Source organism: Eulemur rufifrons, chromosome 19, assembly GCF_041146395.1.
Source record: "Eulemur rufifrons isolate Redbay chromosome 19, OSU_ERuf_1, whole genome shotgun sequence".
NCBI lineage: Eukaryota > Metazoa > Chordata > Mammalia > Primates > Lemuridae > Eulemur > Eulemur rufifrons.
This window is the reverse complement of record NC_091001.1, coordinates 79188881-79208120: the sequence shown is the minus strand read 5'-3', so window position 1 is coordinate 79208120 and position 19240 is coordinate 79188881. Positions and strand designations below refer to the sequence as shown.

The following is a 19240-nucleotide window of genomic DNA, read 5'->3' as shown; positions in this document are numbered from 1 at the left end:
GTTCACAGGCTACATGATCATAGTGCACTACGTACATACAGACCCCTCCTGGGTTCAAACAATCCTGCCTCAGCCTCCAAAGTAGCCAGGACTGTGGGTGTGTGCCACCATGCCTGGCTCTTGAATTGCTATATTTTATTTTTCTAGTTTCGAGCTATATGTACAGTATTTATCCTGACTTTATGGATAATTTTGTATATTAACAGCAATTCATTAAAATTACATTCTAAGATGTTTTATATATAAAACTGCAGTAATTATAAAGTAGGGGAAAATATTCAGCCTAAAATATAGATTAACATGTTGAAAAATTGGTTTGGTACTTTTGTGGAAATTTCTCATTTATTAGTAATATTTGAAGACTATTATGTGTTCTTGTTCCCAAAATTATTTAATTACTTTTCATGGCATCGTAAGGTTTTCACTAATGAGTGTGCCATTCTTTCTATTTTATTTTTTATTCACTAGGGTTCTGTTGAAGATACCAGTGGCTCTCAGTCTCTGGCTGCATTGCTGAATAAATGCAAAACCCCTCAAGGACAAAGACTAGTTAACCAGTGGATTAAACAGCCTCTCATGGATAAGAACAGAATAGAAGAGAGGTATATCATTAGTATATACTTTTGTCAGCTTTAAGTAATTTGCAGTTATTCCATATGATTATACTACTTATTCTTTCCTTTTTTTTTTTTTTTTTTAAATACAGATGGGGTCTCGCTCTTGCTCAGGCTGGTCTCGAACTCCTGAGCTCAAGCGATCCTCCCACCTCCGCCTCCCAGAGTGCTAGTATTACAGGCGTGAGCCAACTTGCCCGGCCTTGTATTACTTATTCTAATATGCAATTTTGCACCTATATTTTTGGCATTTAACTGCACAGAGAGCCACGTGCTAATAGAGTAGTAGTGGCGTAGATTGATTTAAAGAACTTATTCTTCTTAATTTTTTTTTTTAAAGTAAAATTTATTAGAGAGATAGTATGGTATAGAGTATAGACTTGGGAGCCCAGAGTACCTTGGTTCATATTATGAGTAATCTTGGGCAAATTACTCAACCTCGCTGTCATAGTTTCTTCACTTTTAATCTTCACTTTTAAAATGACAATAACTCACCTACTTCATAGGGTTGTTATGAGGATTAGGTGATTTACTATGTATAAAATACTTTGCACTCCAGCCTGAGCAAGAAAGAGTGAGAACTTGGCTCTTAAAAACAAAGAAACAAACAACTTTGAGCAGGGTCTGGCACATAGGAAGCACTTCATTGTTCTAGAAAGGATTTAAGGTGACCTAAACATATTTTAGAAAATCTCTAAAACTGAGGAAATGAAAAGTTACATAGTTTTGTTACCCTCATATGACTAGTGATCGGAAATATTTTATTTTTAGATAAGAGTTTTAGGGCCGGCGTGGTGGCTCATGCCTGTAATCCTAGCACTCTGGAAGACCAAGGTGGGAGGATTGCTTGAGGTCAGGAGTTCAAGACTAGCCTGAGCAAGAACTGAGACCCTGTCTCTACTAAAAGTAGAAAAAAATTAGCCACACATGATGGTATATTAGTCCTAGCTACTTGGGAGGCTGAGGCAGGAGGATGGCTTGAACCCAGGAGTTTGAGGTTTCTGTGAGCTAGGCTGACGCCATGACACTCTAACCCCAGCAACAGAGGGAGAATGTGTGTGAAAAAAAAAAAAAAGAGAGAGTTTTAAAACTTTTAGATGAAGTGTAATATATGTAAGAGCACAAATTTCATGTGTGTGGCTTGATGAATTTTTCAAAGTGAACACATCTATATAACAACCTGGAAGTCAAGAAGTGACATAACTAGCATCACAGAAACTCCTCTCAGTTCTCCTGCTAATTAACTACCCCTCTTACTTCAAGAGCAACCGTTGTCCTGATGTCATACATTAGTTTTGCCTGTTGTTGACCTTTATATAAATGAAATCATTTTATATAGTGTACTCTTATGTTAGACAATCTTTTTTCTTAAACATGGTTGTAATACTAATATAGTTTTATGCCCTGTTTTTTTTCTACTTATGCTTTTATTATCATAAACATTTTTTTTTTTTTTTTTTCTTTGTTAAGACAGAGTCTCACTTTGTTGCCCAGGCTAGAGTGAGTGCCGTGGCGTCAGCTTAGCTCACAGCAACCTCAAACTCCTGGGCTTAAGCGATCCTACTGCCTCAGCCTCCCGAGTAGCTGGGACTACAGGCATGCGCCACTATGCCCGGCTAATTTTTTCTGTATAGATTTTTAGTTGTCCATATAATGTCTTTCTATTTTTAGAAGAGACGGGGTCTCGCTCTTGCTCAGGCTGGTCTCGAACTCCTGACCTCGAGCGATCCACCCGCCTCGGCCTCCCAGAGTGCTAGGATTACAGGCGTGAGCCACCGCGCCCAGCCAGATTCAGCTTTTTTTTTAGAGACAAGGTGTCGCTCTATCACCCAGGCTGGAGTACAGGGGCGAGATCATAATTCGCTGTAGCCTCCAACTCCTCGGCTGAAGTGATTCTTCTACGTCAGCCTCCCAAGTAGCTGGGGCTACAGGAACTCACTACCACACCCAGCTATTTCTTTTCTTTTTTAAACTTTTTGTAGGGAGGAGGTCTCACTTTGTTGTCCTTGCTGGTCTCCACCTCAGGCAATCCTCCATCTCAGCCTCTCAAAGTGCTGGGATTACAGGTGTGAGCCAATATGTTAAATAAGTATATGATATTTCATTGACTGGATGTACTTTATCTTTCTCAATATTCAGGTTATTCTAATGACCTTATTGTGCACCTACTGTTTTCCATTTGGCCAATTAATATATGTTGCCAGAATGAGTAAAAGAGATTCAACATTTTTATGGCTTTGATATTGTTAAATCTTTCAAGAATGATTTGTTGAATACTTAAATGCTCGTGGTTTATAAAAGCATAATGATTTTATGACTATTTGGGAAGATGCCAGGCAAACATAAAGTAGTTGATCAGTATTGTAAGACACCATGCAAATAATTACCAAGCTAAATGTTAGTCTTGTGGATTCCAAAGAACCTTACAATAAAAACAACTCACAGGTTAGTGAATTCTGAGTGTTTAGATATTTCATTGAAATTGCTTAAGATGATTTCCGAAGCCAGGTTTGTTGGGGAAGAAGAGTGGGGTTTGGTGACTTAGAATAAGAAATTGGAAGGATTGGATCCCCAAATAAAGAAAAGATAAATGTTTGAGGCCGGACATGATGGCTTATGCCTGTAATCCTAGCACTCTGGGAGGCTGAGGCAATAGGATCACTTGAGCTCAGGAGTTTGGGACCAGCCTGAGCAAGAGGGACACCCTGTCTCTACTAAAAATAGAAAAAATTAGCTGGGCATGGTGGTGCATACCTGTAGTCCCAGCTATTCAGGTGGCTGAGGCAGGAGGATCACCTGAGTCCAGGAGTTTGAGGTTGCTCTGAGCTAGGCTGTTGCCACAGTACTCTAGGCATGGCAACAGAGCAAGACTCTTGTCTCAAAAAAAAAAAAAAAAAGATAAATGTTTGAGGTGACAGATATCCCAGTGACCCTAATTTGATCATTATGCGTTGTACACATGTATCAAAATAAGACATGGGCACCAAAAATATGTACAACTATGATATATCAATAAAAGAATTTGAAGGATTGGATACTTCACAAGTAGTTAAGGCAATTTATAATTTTTAATGTTAGTTATTGTGAAGTAAGTAATTACATCTCTATGTGTCAAAATGCAAATAGAATGGAAGGATATACAGCAATAAGTTTTCCACCTTTGCCCCCCAACTCCCAGGACCCTTTCCTCAGGGTCTGTGTGTTGCACAACTCCAGGGGCATGTTTCTTTTTTTAAATTTTTTTTTCTTCTAAAACATGTATACCTCCATACAGGGGCACATTTCTTCTTGTATTCTATGTGAATTGCCACCACCTGCCCTGGGAGCAACAAAGTGTTATCAGTTTCTTGAGTATCCTTCCGGGGAAAGTCTGTGCATAAACAAGCAAAAATGTATCTTTTCTCCCTCCTCTTTTAACTTTTTTTTAAAAAGGAAATGATAGGTAATTTAAATAACTCAAGCTATGGGTCATTGGTTATATTTTTCACTTTTGGCTTATGGGAAAAGACGAAGTGTCAGTGATCCCCTTCTAGTTTAACAACTGGAGCTTGCATGTATTTAGACCTTTCAGAAACCAGGCCGGGCGCGGTGGCTCACGCCTGTAATCCTAGCACTCTGGGAGGCCGAGGTGGGCGGATCGTTTGAGCTCAGGAGTTCGAGACCAGCCTGAGCAAGAGCGAGACCCCATCTCTACTAAAAATAGAAAGAAATTATATGGACAGCTAAAAATATATATATAGAAAAAATTAGCCGGGCATGGTGGTGCATGCCTGTAGTCCCAGCTACTCAGGAGGCTGAGACAGGAGGATCACTTGAGCTCAGGAGTTTGAGGTTGCTGTGAGCTAGGCTAACGCCACGGCACTCACTCTAGCCTGGGCAACAGAGTGAGACTCTGTCTCAAAAAAAAAAAAAAAAAAAGAAACCTAAGATGTCTTTTAATATTATTACCAGAGTAACAAATTATTTAGAAGACAAGCTTTCAAAATCAGATTTTTTAAGAGAGGAAGGAAAGATTACTATCATGAGACATAGCAATAATTTCCAAAATTTGGTGGTCCAACAAGACTTAATTATTAGAAATAGCATTTGTGAGAATGGCTTCATGAGTCAGAATATTATGTGCTCTTTATTCCACCTGTAGGGTAAGAGAAATACTCTTTTTATCTTGATGAGAAATTTTTTTTTTTTTTTTTTTTGCCAGCAAATAGAAAGGCCTGTGGTTTTCAAGGTCAAGTGTTGAAAATCCACACAGTAGGAAGAGTTATTTCTTATACAGGCTTTGTTTGGACAGTCTCCTTGTTTTTATCACCACCTCAACTCTGCCTGCTGTCGTACCTCGTGCTTCTTAGTTTAAGATTTCCTGGGGTTCTCAGGGCAAATCTGTTATCTCCCTCTCTCAGCATTTAGGATTGATCTTCCTTTTGGGTTACACATAAAGTCAACTTTTTCTGTTTCTTACTGTCATTGTTTTGGGGTGATTTTCCAGAAGAGAAGGTACTGGAAATCTTTATTCCACCCTCACACTCTAAGTAAGTAGTTAATTTTAAAGTATATGGCTATAGGGTCAATTTCATTAAAGAAAGCAAAGATTTTTCTTCTATTTTTATTACAGCAGACATAGAGACAAGTGTCACTAGAGTTTGGTGCATGTATCTTGTCAAGGACTGTAGCCAGTGGTGGGTTCAGGAATAATGATGAAAATGGAATTACTTTTAAATTATTGTGAAGAGAGAAGGAGGAGGAGGGTGATAATACTGGTTTCTACTATGTACCTGGCCCTTTGCTAAGCACCTCATATTCATCAGCTATAATGTAGTGGAGACTGGCTTTAATGCCAGTCCTGACTGACCCTAGACCTCATGCTCTTTTTTTTTTTTTTTTTTTTTTTTTTGAGACAGAGTCTCACTTTGTTGCCCGGGCTAGAGTGAGTGCCATGGCGTCAGCCCAGCTCACAGCAACCTCAAACTCCTGGGCTCAAGCAATCCTACTGCCTCAGCCTCCCGAGTAGCTGGGACTACAGGCATGCGCCACCATGCCCGGCTAATTTTTTCTATATATATTTTTAGTTGTCCATATAATTTCTTTCTATTTTTTAGTAGAGATGGGGTCTCGCTCTTGCTCAGGCTGGTCTCGAACTCCTGACCTTGAGCGATCCACCCGCCTCGGCCTCCCAGAGTACTAGGATTACAGGCGTGAGCCACCGCGCCCGGCCGCCCTCATGCTCTTAATCGTTGTGCTTTATTGCTTCTATCAGTGATATTTAATTTGATCCCAGTTGGATTTTATCATCAGAAATAAAACTTGTATTATTTTGGTCTTGATTTAAATTATATCCATGAATCACTTTATTGTAATGTTCATCTTCCCGTTCACTAAAACCTACTTGAAACTATGAGAATATGTTATTATCTTCTAGGAGTGAGTTTCTAGGGATTGCTTCCTTTTTGTACTTTAAAGAAATTAGAAATTATTTATAAGAGCCATGTTCATATTGTTTTTTCCCTTATTTTCTGGTAAGTCCAAAGAGTCCTTGTGTCTGCACATACACTTGAGACTGTTGCTTTATAGCTTTAAGCTTTTCTTTTGTCTTTTCATAGATTCATCTGAAGCTTTGGTAATTTTTTCGTGTTTTTAAACTTAGAATTCTACAAGGAATATTAAATATGTTAGCATGTGAACTAGTTTATTCTTGTGAAATTGCTGATGGATGTTGAATTTATTTTTATTGCCTTCTAGTTTAAGATTGAATAGTCATCTTTTTTTTTTTTTTTTTTTGAGACAGAGTCTCACTTTGTTGCCCAGGCTAGAGTGAGTGCCGTGGCGTCAGCCTAGCTCACAGCAACCTCAAACTCCTGGGCTCAAGGGATCCTCCTGTCTCAGCCTCCTGAGTAGTTGGGACTACAGGCATGCACCACCATGCCCGGCTAATTTTTTCTATATATATTTTTAGCTGTCCATATAATTTCTTTCTATTTTTAGTAGAGATGGGGTCTCGCTCTTGCTCAGGCTGGTCTCGAACTCCTGAGCTCAAATGATCCGCCCACCTCGGCCTCCCAGAGTGCTAGGATTACAGGCGTGAGCCACCACGCCCGGCCTGAATAGTCATCTTAATTAGAAATGTCTTTAAGTAAAAGTATGGCTCTTGTAAAGAGAAAGCTTAGAAATGGTGGTGGTGCTTGTGTGAGAGTATATCATACCTCTAGGGTCCCTAAACTTGTATTTTCATTTTGGCTTCAGAATGTTTGTGCAAGAATATCTCTAGTGAGTCCATGTTATGTGGAAATAGAGCCATCTGGAAATCATACAGTGAGTGCAGTTTCTTTAAAATAGTCAAGCATTGCTTGAACTTCTGAGGAAGAGCAGAAGGGCTTCAACTCTACTACTTTTCCACCACTATTTTTTCCTCCTCTAAGTCAAGTTTAGTGGAGACTCTTTTATTCTGGTGTCTGGGCTGATCTGATAGCCACTCTGAGTTTCATTAGCGTGCATTGCAAAGGCAACTGTTTTTCCAGTGCTTTCATGGGTACCATGGAGGTTCTTACTCCATTGGCCCTTTATCATATTGACCTCTTCCTCAGCTTTCTTTCTCAGTTAAAAGTTACTGTCGCTGTGCCCGTAGTCCCAGCACATGCCTGTAGTCCCAGCTACTTGGGAAGCTGGGGCAGGAGGTTCACTAGTTCAAGCCCAGCCTTGGCAAAATAGCAAGACCTTCATCTCCAGAACAACAAAGTTGCTGGCGAAGGTCACATAATGCTACTTAAGCCCGTTGTACTTTCATGCTGGCTAGCTTTCATTGATGCTGGGTCTTACTTTTATTGCATAACTCATTATAGTGACTAACCCCAAATTTTTTACTTTTCCCGAAAGCCTTCAGCTACCTCCTGCCTCTAAGCAGATGATTTCTTCCTTAGTCATTGTGACCTCAAAATATATCTGTATTTTCAGTCTTTTACTCTCTGGCTCTTTCTCAGAAGAAGACTTAACATTTCTTTCCTTTCCAAAGCTAATGTTTCCGTTTTACCTGTGGTTATAATTTTTTCCTATTCCGCTTCAGTTTTCTTCCAATGCATCCTTAACTTTTCTCCCTTCAAATCTTTGCTGTTGCCTCCACCTGGCCCCACAAGTATTGTCCCTCAAATTCCGTCTCTGTAAATACCAACTATTCAGACTATGGGTAAATGAAATACCCCAAACTGAAGTTTCCCGGTTCCCACAGGAACTTCCTCTGGCCCAGCACAATATCCCTAATGTATCAAATGAGTGGTTCTGAGTGCAAGAATCAAAAACTTGTAGTTGCAGTTCTTTAGGTACTATGTTTGCTCTCAGCCTTATAAAAATGGCGTTACATAATCCCAGTCAGCTCTTAAATATGAGAGCTCAGAAATTCTAGTTTTAAAGGATAGAATGTTGATTTTAAAATACCAAAAATTTCATGATTAACTGATTCCCAGTAATCTTGAATGCCAGTCAGTTTGCAGGTTAATATTGTATCAAATTGTATACTGCTAAGTAATTTTATTATAGGATTGATAGATATACTATGTTATGCCAACAATAACTTTGATACTTCTAAAATTGTGATTCAGCAGTGGCATTGTCATGGAAACAGCAGAGTAGTCTTTTTTTTTTCTTTCTTTTTTTTTTTTTTTGCTTCTTTGAGCTAGAAACATACACTGACACTGTAATTATTTCTGCAATGGTATAGTGAATAGAATTGTGAAACTAGCAATTTATTAGGCTTTTAATGATATCTGGACCAAAGACTAAGGGGGGATGTGTATATTGCTTTGTGCTGTTTTTTTGAAGCTTTTTCATTTCTTTGCTATTTTGCTTCTTTCTTAATGCCCTTATTGGAACTTTAGAAGTGGAAATTGTGAAATAACTTAAAATTTATTTTTTTTAATCAGTTTTTGGGAAAGCACTCAATGTAAGGTTGACATCATTTTCCTTTGACTATACGGTTATTATTTGGTTTTAAATTGGGGGACCTAAGGACAGAAGTCTGATGGTTGTTTCTGAATTTCTGAGAATTGTTAGAAGATGAAAATCCTAGCACCCTGGGAGGCCGAGGCAGGAGGATCGCTCGAGGTCAGGAGTTCGAGACCAGCCTGAGCAAGAGCGAGACCCCGTCTGTACTAAAAACAGAAAGAAATGATCTGGACGGTTAAAAATATATATAGAAAAAAATTAGCCGGGCATGGTGGCACATGCCTGTTCTCCCAGCTACTCGGGAGGCTGAGGCAGAAGGATTGCTTGAGCCCAGGAGTTTGAGGTTGCTATGAGCTAGGCTGATGGCACGGTACTCTAGCCCGGGCAACAGAGCGAGACTCTGTCTCAAAAAAAAAAAAAAAAAAAAAAAATACATATATATAGTCTTTGTGTGCTTACTTTTTACTTTGGAGGTAGCATATTTTTTTTCCCTCATATAACATGTTAGTTAAACATTTTGATGATGCAGGAATTATAAATGCTGGTGGAGAGGTCACTAAATAAATAGTTAAGAGATTTAGAAAGCAGATTTGTTTCCTTTCTCAATCCCTGTGTAATTTGAGAGTAAATTTACTGCTCAAGTAGTTTATAAATATAAAGAAAATGGTTGCTCATCTGATAGCATTCCAAACCTTGAATCATTTGCTGTGCCCAAGGCCTCCAAAAAGGTTTCCCTAAGACTATAGCTAGAGATGTATAAATGTGTAGGAACAATTTCCCTACCTTCGGTTGTTAAATTTACCTTTCAGCTATTCAGTAAAGTCTACAACATTGTTTTTCAAATTCCAAGTTGTGGCCAGGCAGTGGGTTGTGTAATTAGTGTAGTGAGTGATAACATTTTTGAAAAATTAAATACAATAGAAAATAACAGTTTATCATATATGTTAAGTGCTGTTTTGTGAGACCTATTTTAATTATACATCTGTGCATGCATGTGCAGCATCATGATATAAAGACATATTTCTTGCTGTGGGTTACAGTGAAAAAAATGGAAAGCCACTGATTTCAAGTAAATTGCAAAAGCAGTCTGGGCTACATGTTCTATAGTTTTTGAAACAAGCTGAGATTTTATTTATTGACTTTGGGAAGCAATAAAATTATTCAGTTTTTTAATTAATGTTTTTGGCTTTGTACTGTCAAGAGGTAATTTTGGAAAGTATTCTGAAAAATTGTAAGACCTTCTGATAGACTATTGGATTTGGTAACATTCTTGGACTGTAATTCTATTTCATTAAACGTCACTGTTTACATGTGCAATAATATGTCAATAACAACAATGTCTCAGTAATGAAATTTTTCTATTTAAGAAATGTCAATTTGATGTAAGTCAAAACTGGGTATATTTTAGTGTCTTATGACACTACTTAACTTAACATTAATTTGATGCTTAGCTAATCAGGAAATGCTTGCCTCATAGTTTTATGGAGCTTTCCACCTCTAAAACAGGGGTCCCCAATCTATGGTGAGTTGTATAATTATTTCATTATATGTTACAATGTAATAATAATGGAAATGAAGTGCACAATAAATGTAATGCACTTGAATCATCCCTAAACCATCCCCCCTCCCTCCCTGGTCCATGGAAAAATTGTCTTCCATGAAAACAATCCCTGGTGTCAAAAAGGTTGGGGACTGTAGCTCTAAAAGAAGCTAACATTTCAGAATAGATTAAATCTTACATGCAGTTTTGAGTTCATTTGGTTGAGCCTTATGTGCCTAGTTGACAGACTCTCATTTTATACTAAGATATTTAAGATTAATTCTAGTTAATTTATTTCAGATTAAATTTAGTGGAAGCTTTTGTAGAAGATGCAGAATTGAGGCAGAGTTTACAAGAAGATTTACTTCGTCGCTTCCCAGATCTTAACCGACTTGCTAAGAAATTTCAAAGACAAGCAGCAAACTTACAAGATTGTTACCGACTCTATCAGGGTATAAATCAACTCCCTAATGTTATACAGGCTCTGGAAAAATATGAAGGTAACAGATGATTTTGGTTTTTTTGTTTTGCTTCACCCTTACAATTTATGCTTGGCAAATGTGCTGTCCTTATACAGTTGGTGGTAGTGATTCGCTCTTGTGACACATTGTTTTCTAATAACAGATTTGTGTTGACCTGTAGGTTCATGCAGAAGACATGAGTCATCTTAGAATTTTTGCTTTTTAGAAATGATTGTTAGCATTACTGGGTTTATTATTAAGGCCTATTTGCACGAACAGAGGCAGGATTTGATGGCTGAAGAGACTCACAGGACCCAAATGACAGTGTTTACACATCTCAGTTTATTACAGGAAAATCTAGTAGCAGCAGTAGTTAGGATATGCATCACAGTCAAAGGCTGTCATAGTAAGTTGTCCTGAGAGGTCAGATGCAGGTTCTAATTGTCCTTTCTTCTATAAAGTTCGTTGTGGGGTGTGAACTTTCTCAGATCAGGATGTGTACACAGGACACTGTGGAACCAGGGAACCCAAATGAGAGTCTTGGCTGGGCTTTTTTATATTTTCCTGGTCAAGTGGGCAAGTTCCTATTTGGTAATTAGCATCTACAGCAGAGTCCTCTGAGGGGAAGGGGGGTGTGCTCACTGAGACCAGGTGCAAATCACCAATCGCAATAAACAATGCCAACAAACTTGGACTAACCACCCAGAACGTCTTCAGACCCATGATTACAAAACACCACCGTTAAATCAGTATGTTTCATGCCTTGATCAGGAGCCATTGCCATGCAGGAATTTTAACAAAACAGCACAGACTAATATTAGCACTGTTGGAATTAACCCTCACAGCACACCTATGAGAGAAAGTTACGACAGAAGGTCTCGGTGTTGTCTAACAGCTGAAGTGAAGTGGGGTTACCAGAATAAAGTGAGCAAAGTCACATTTAGTTGATTAACACACAGTAAGGTATATAAAAATCAACTTGTGATAAGCATAGTTTTTTAACTTTATTATTTATTTATTTATTTATTTTGCGACAGAGTCTGTCGCTGTTGCCCAGACTGGAGTGCCGTGGCGTCAACCTACCTCACAGCAACCTCAAACTCCTGGAATTAAGCAATCCTTCTGCTTCGGCCTCCCAAGTAGCTGGGACTACAGGCATGCGCCACAATGCCCAGCTCATTTTTTCTATATATATTTTTAGTTGTCCAGATAATTTCTTTTTATTTTTTCTTTTAGTGGAGACAGGATCTTGCTCTTACCCAGGCTGTTCTTCTTTTTTTTTTTTTTTATTTCATCTTGTTACGGGGGATACAGAATTGCAGGTTACATACGTTGCTCCTGTACCGCCAGGCTGTTCTTGAACTCCTGACCTCGAGCGATCCTCCTGCCTCGGCCTCCCAGAGTGCTAGGATTACAGGTGTGAGCCACCGTGCCCGGCCAGTTTTTAACTTTAATTGAACATGTTTCTACAACCATTTTAGTAGTTATAGTGTTATCTCTTAACACATAAAGCATTTTAAATGTCACTTAAAAATCTTCATCTCTTGAAACTATTAAAATATACTTTTCAATATTATGGGAAAATACTGTTCTGCTTTTGTAGACAGACTTAAACTCAACTGTGTGATGACAAGTTACAAAATAAGTATAGATTTAAAATTTGTGGTAATCTTTTCTCTTGTTTATCTAGTGTAAAAGGTAGCTAAGTGCTTACCTTCTCAAAGTACCTGTGTTATAAAAAGTGTTCCCCTTGTAGCCAAAGCTCTTCATTAGACTGATAAGACTTAGAACTCTGGCATTTATTTCCACCAAAGCAGAAATAGAGAAAATGTTCTCACGCTACTTTAGTGTGGCTTAGGTAGCCATTTACCCTCCTTATGCCTCAATTTCCCAGCCCATAAATGAATATCTTCCATTGCTATGCTTTTCTGCTTCCATATCCTCTGGTCTTGTCCAGTAGGACCAGCTGGAAACACAAAGCGATGCACCAGTATTAGGAATGGGATCAGAGTATAATTATGGAGATAGGCTCTTTAAATAATTGAATCTCACCATTTACATCAGCCATTTTGATCCTTTTCTCCTCATACATCTCTTCTCTCATATAGTAAATAAATATCCTTTTATTTTCCTCAGAAAGTACTTGCCTTGAGTTTGGAACTCCCTTAATTTCCTTTCCCCATGTTCCTACCCCCTTGTTTTTATTCTTTATTTCCCACTTTCCTTTAATCTCTCTATTGGCTCTTTACCACCAAGTATTTTAAAATGCTCACATCTATCCTATTAAAAAAAAAAAAAAAGGCAATGTTGTCCCTAGGTCTTTAGTTAGTACCATTTATATCTATCTATCCCTCTTTCCATTCCCAGCCAAGTTTCTAAAAGCCTACATTTCCCATCGTTCATTCACTCGTCTGGTTTCCAGCCCTGACCACAGAATTGAAATAACATTTGCTAGGTGACCTGTTTTTTGCTAAATTTAGTGAATGTAGTGTAGCCCCTCTCTTCCTAGTGAGGCATCACTGATTAATTTGACAATATTACGCCAGGCGAGGTGGCTCACGCCTGTAATCCTAGCACTCTGGGAGGCCGAGGCTGGAGGGTCACTTGAGCCCAGGAGTTTGAGGTTGTTATGAGCTAGGCTGACACCACAACACTCTAGCCCTGGCAACAGAGTGAGACTCTGTCTCAAAAAAAAAAAAAAAAAAAAAAAAAAAAAGAATTTGACAATCTTGATCTTCCCGAAACTCTCCTCTCTAGGATTTTGTTAAACATTTTTGTGTTCCTGGTTTTCATTTTGTTCTATGGTTATTCCTCTTTATCCTTTTTTTTTTTTTTTTTTTTTTTTTTTTTGCCTTTCTCTTAAGGGTTTCCCTCACCTGTTCAAGTTCTGTTTTTGGCTCCCTTCTCACTTAATACAAGGAACTTTAAAGCTGGAATTCTTGAATGAGTTTTTGGAGTCTTCCTGAAATTTTATGCAAAATTTTGTATATATGCATATTTTCCAGAGAAAGGATCTGTAACTTTCATCAGATACTCAAAAGCATAGTTTAACACTCTTTCCCCCACTGCCCCCCAAAGGTAAGAAGTACTGCTCTGTACACATATTCCGTGGGTGATCTTTCTCACTCTCTGGCGTAATTATGGAAGTTAGGAATTGGGGATGGGGCTGATTTGGCTCCCTTCCTCAACCTCCCTGTGTATGCATGGTCTGAAATACTTGATGGGAGTTTTGCAACAAGTCAATAATTTCATAATTTTATGGTGTTACACTTAAGTTATAGACCTGTGAGAGATCATAACATTATCGAAATCAAATGCTTCACATTATAGGTTTGGCAACTGTTGTCCAGTTAAGATATTTGAAATCACATGGCCTGGACGGTATTAGAGGGGGAAGACTGTTGTTCCAGGTTTTGTGGAGTGCTAAGAGCTGTGTTTCTTTCTATTATACAAAATGTTTGAGACTCTGGTTGTACCTTGGTCATTGGGAACCTGAAGGATCTCTTGAATTTTTTTCCAACGACAACAGAATGGCGTTTTGCAGAGTTCAGTGTAGCTCCGTAGCATATTTATTTCAAGGAGAAAATCAAAAGTGGGACTAATTTGTGAAGAAAATAGACCAAATGCACTATCTTTAAAAATAAAATTCTGACTATTAACAGTTTATTTATTTATTAACAAACAGGATCTCACTCTGATGTCCGTGCTAGAGTGCAGTGGCATCATCATAGTTCACTGCAATCTCAAACTCCTAAGTTTAAGCAATCCTTCTGCCTCAGCCTCCTGAGTAGCTGGGATTACAGGCATGAACCACTACACCCGGATGATATTTAAATTTTTTTGTAGAGATGGGATCTTGCTATTGCTCAGGCTGGTCTAGAACTCTGGCCTCAAGTGATCTTCCCACCTGGAGCTCCCAAAGTGCTAAGATTACAGGCATGAGCCCCTATGCCTGCCCAATTTTTTAAATATATTGGTAGAAATTGAGTATGCTCTGTTGCCATCTTGTGGGGGTTTTTTGTTTTTTTTTGAGACAGAATCTTGCTCTGTTGCCTGGGCTAGAGTGTCATGGCATCAGCCCAGCTCACAGCAACCTCAAACTCCTGGGCTCAAGCAATCCTCCTGCCTCAGCCTCCTGAATAGCTGGGACTGCAGGCATGGGCCACCATGCCTGGTTATTTTTTTTCTATTTTTAGTTGTCCTTCTAATTTCTTTCTATATTTAGTAGAGATACGATCTCGCTCTTGCTGTGACTGACCTCAAGCGATCCGCCGGCCTCGGCCTCCCGGAGTGCTGGGATTACAGGTGTGAGCCACCACGCCTTTTTTTTTTTGGTTTTTGATTAACTCTAAGCTTAATGTTATCTTAACGTCATTCCTGAAAAAAACTGAAAATAAAGTGAATTGAGAGACCAGTAGGTGGCAGCAACAGTATAGAGAGTAACTTTGCATTGAGTGATAAAAGCTGTTTTTCTTCTTTTTTTTTTTTTTTTAGATAGAGACAGGCTTTGGTCTGTTACCATGGCTGGAGTAGAGTGTAGTGGGCTCAAGTGATCCACTTGCCTCAGGCTCCAAAGTGGCTAGGACCACAGGTGTGCTCCACCACACCTGGCTGATTTTTCTTATTTTTTGTAGAGATGAGGTCTCACTATGTTGCCCAGGCTAGTCTTGAACTCCTGGCCTCAAGTGATCCTCCCATCTCAGCCTCCCAAAATGCTGGGATTACATGCATGAGCCACCACACCCGGCCAAGAAAAATATTTTCATTGTGACTTAGTGCATACCACATAGATACTGTATATATAAAAACTGAAATAATCACATAATAAATTGTATGAAACTGAAGCAATGTATAAAACTAAACCAATAAACAATACTCCTATGTATGTTGATATTTTCTATTTTATGTCAAAGGTGAATCTTTGGATCTTGCCTTTAAAAGTCATTTCTTGAAGACAAATAGATATCAATTGCCTACTTTGTGCCAAACATTGTTCTAGGACTTACAAGGGTAGATATGACAGATAAGGTTCCTGTTTTGTGGAGGTTCTGTGATAGTGGAAGGGTAGAGGGACACATATAATAAGGAAATAAATGAGCAAGAATTTCAAATAGTAATAAGTACAATAAAGAAAACATTGATGTGATACAGTGATTTGGCAGGGGCCAAGGAGGCAGTAGATCTGGAGACCCTAAAAAAGAAGGCTTCTTTAAGGAATTTCTGTTTAAGGTGAGACTTGAACCATGAGAAGGAGCCAGCTGTTCATATCTTGGTGGTGAGGGCTGGGAAGTTAGTTGGGTCTGCTAGTGCAGGTACCTAAGGCTGGCATGGGCTTGACTTGTTGAAGGAGTGAAGGAAAGCTAGAGTGGTCAAGTGTAGAGGTAGAGAACTAGGGCAAGGTTGGTAGGAGTTGAGGCCAGAGAGGCAAGGCTTGTCTGACATTTTAAACCTTTTTGTGCCATGGGCTCTTTTGGCTTCTAATGAAGCCCATGAATCCCTTCTTCACATAGTGTTTTCAAATGCATAAAATAAAACACATAGAGTTACAAAGAAAACCAGTTTCTATTGAAATATGCTTATCAAAATATAACACAAATTGTTGATATAGATATATGTCCTTTTCATTAATGCATTTAAAAACATCTGGCAGAAGATCTACTTTAATTTTGAAGTAAGAATGAGCTTAAATGATACTTCAGAATATTTCCAGAAACTATGATATAAAATATAGCTGATATTTTGTTTGGTAACAAAGACCCAGGTACTGGTAATATTAATATTACTGTAGTTTATTGTCTACGTTAATGATGGAGGGAAATGCTAACTTTCGGTTAGAGGTTAGAGAAAATAAAGATGGAATTTACTTTTCCATGTTTATGTACTACTCTGAATTCAAGGGATCATTGGGTTAAGACCCCAGGATAGCTTGTGTAGGGCATTCTAGGCTGTGATAACTAGTACAGAATGTAGTTTTTCAAAACCCTATTGGAAATTGGCAATTGAGGTTCAGTACAAGTAGGCGAAGGAATTCAAGATGCTAGTGAAAGTTTGCAGGATAAGGGAGCAGGTGAGCTCGGAGGGGGTTTGTAGACTCTGAGAAGAGCTGCAGGAAAGTGGGCCTGTGTGTTTGAGAGGCTAGAGATGTTGAGAGTGACATAGGTTCTGAAGTTTATATAGGTATTTCTGTAATAATACTATGTATGTATCCTTGGAAAGCCTTCTTTAAAGTCGTGCTAGAAAATTAACAGAGCTTATGGAAAAAATAGGGTTGGTGCAGACTTTACATGAAAATTTTAAAACCATTACTAACAAAAGCATTAACAAACTTTGATAAAATCAGTGGCCTCCATTGCATTTGCATCCAGCACCAGCTTCAGGCAACTCTTCCCAGCCTTACAGTCAGGAGCTCTTGTTTCCTCCTTTGAGATATAGGTCACTGAGGGGCGTTTGCTTCTAATGGAGGTCAGTTTCATCAAAATTAAAAATCTAAAAGCAGAGTATAGAATTTAGTCAATTTTTTTTTACAGACTGGCAAGGGTCACTCCTCAGCCTTCCCACGTATCTTAAAGTAGTGAAAAGTATAGTGACCATTAAGCTGACTACCCAGAAGTCTTCATTGCTGAGACTTACTCTTGTATCAGAGCTTGCCTTTGATCCCTTCAAAACGTTAATAGGCTGGAAAAAAAAATTCATGAACCAACACCACCTCTGTATTTTACTGCCATAATTCCTTTATTTACCAATACCACATAAGCGGACTTGAAATAAAGAACCAGGCATTGTAGCACAACAGACATTATGTGGGCAAAGTGTTGTTTATAGTCTTTCTAAATGATATTTCACACATATGTACTATTTTCTAAATATGTTTAGATGCTGTTGTGATTAATAAAATATGAATTCTTAAAACAATTTTGCTGACTTCATAGTAGCTTTTCATCATTCTCACTAGCTACTAAAATGGCAAAGTTTGGGAACTATTGCTTTGAAGTGAAATTCAGTGTGCTAGAGATTGCTTGCAGAATTCTAGGGGAATTTATTGGATAGCAGGAAAAAAAGTACTTGCATTATACCAATAGTAATAGAGTAACTGTTGAACTTCTGTTAAGTGTCAAGGACTATACTAAGTGTTGTATATAATTATCTCATTTATTCATCTCCTAGGTAGCTACTGTTATTATTCCATTGTACAAAAAGGAAAAGGGAGCTCAGAGTAACATGCTCCAAATAACAGAGCCAGTAGATAGCAGAGCTGGGATTGGCACCCAAGGTCTCTCTACTCCTGCTTTTTCACGCTATTTATTCTGTTGCTTTACTTATTCCTTCTTACATAATTCCCCAGCATATACTCTTAAATAGCATCAAGCCAAGTTCCATTGTGTAAAAACTTGGCTTGATTTAACCTCTGGTAATTTGAACACTCTGTTATTAATGGAAATTAGGAAAAGCTAGAGGTCTTATTTAATGGCTTTGACTTTGGGTTATTAAATCAACAAGAAGTAAAATTCATTTAGTTGTAATTAATGTCAGGTTTCTGCATCTCTAGTACTCAGTTGTCAAGGAGATTACAGACAAGCAGGGGAGGCAGTGTATTGTTAGTAGGAAGCTCTGAGTGTTAGATCACCTTCCTTTCTATAAAATAGATTATTAGACACATTTGAATTAAGACACCTGAGTAAATGGTAACTTTGGAGATGTGCTGTATTATTTGTACCATTTGAATCAAATGATGCTCGTTATGTCAGTCAAATTTGTATAATCAGTAGTCCTGTATTTTTAAAAATGAGAACTTTTATTTTTCTTACTGCTTTCTTTTAGGAAAACACCAGACATTATTGTTGGCAATTTTTGTGACTCCTCTTATTGATCTTCGTTCTGATTTCTCCAAGTTTCAGGAAATGATAGAAACAACCTTAGATATGGACCAGGTATGCAATATACTTTTGAATTCAAGCAACAGAATATTTTTGAAAAGCAAAGACACATTAGAAAAGTTTGCAGATTTCTCTTTTTAGTAACTACTTGTGGCACTTTTGTGTGTGGCACTTTTGTAGACAGTGGATGTAAGATTGAGATAGGAAAAGAATTTTTAAAAAAAAAAACCAATTGCTTCAATGGATGCAAATAAAGATTAACAGAAGAAATGAATACTGGGCATAACTGGCCTGGTTAAAGAAAATCTCATAATAAACAATTTCACATATGCAATTAGGTTTTGTTTCATTTCCAAGAGAGAAGGAAAATTATAGTCACTAGGATAGGGAAGAGAAGGTCGTGGTAAATATAGGACGTGAGAAAACTCTTTTGTTTATTTCCTGTGTAGAGAAGTTGTTTGGGAGAGAAGGTTAGAATATGTGTATATCTTCTCAATAGTTGTCAAATATAACTAAAAAGTTAACCTTGTTTAACTAAATACTGTTTACTTCCAAATTTCTTGTTAATTGAGAACATTTAGGGTTTAATTTAAATGACCCATATCCTCAAGTCTTTAACAATTTTGAGTGGTAATTTGTACATAAAGTGGGAATAGTTCCTGAAATAATTGAAAATACACTTATATGAAAATGAATTCAAAAGCAGAATTTATGAAATGGTAAAGTTTTATTTTGTATCTGTTAAAAATTTATTTATATGAACAAGTTTAATATAATGAGGCCATTTAATATAGTGTTTTTAAATTGTGACTTTAATATTTT

The 19240-nt window shown here is 37.9% G+C and overlaps 1 protein-coding gene across 5 annotated transcripts in view; it reads left to right on the top strand.

Annotated features, from left to right (window-relative positions):
- The window catches only part of MSH2 (mutS homolog 2), a 62075-nt gene that overhangs the window by 20795 nt on the left and 22040 nt on the right, over positions 1 to 19240 (top strand). For all 5 annotated transcript variants that reach the window (XM_069495091.1, XM_069495090.1, XM_069495093.1 and 2 more), the window contains 3 exons: positions 469 to 602; positions 10384 to 10583; positions 18363 to 18472. In XM_069495091.1, the coding sequence (XP_069351192.1) occupies positions 469 to 602; positions 10384 to 10583; positions 18363 to 18472 (444 nt within the window). The remainder of the gene's footprint in view (positions 1 to 468; positions 603 to 10383; positions 10584 to 18362; positions 18473 to 19240) is intronic.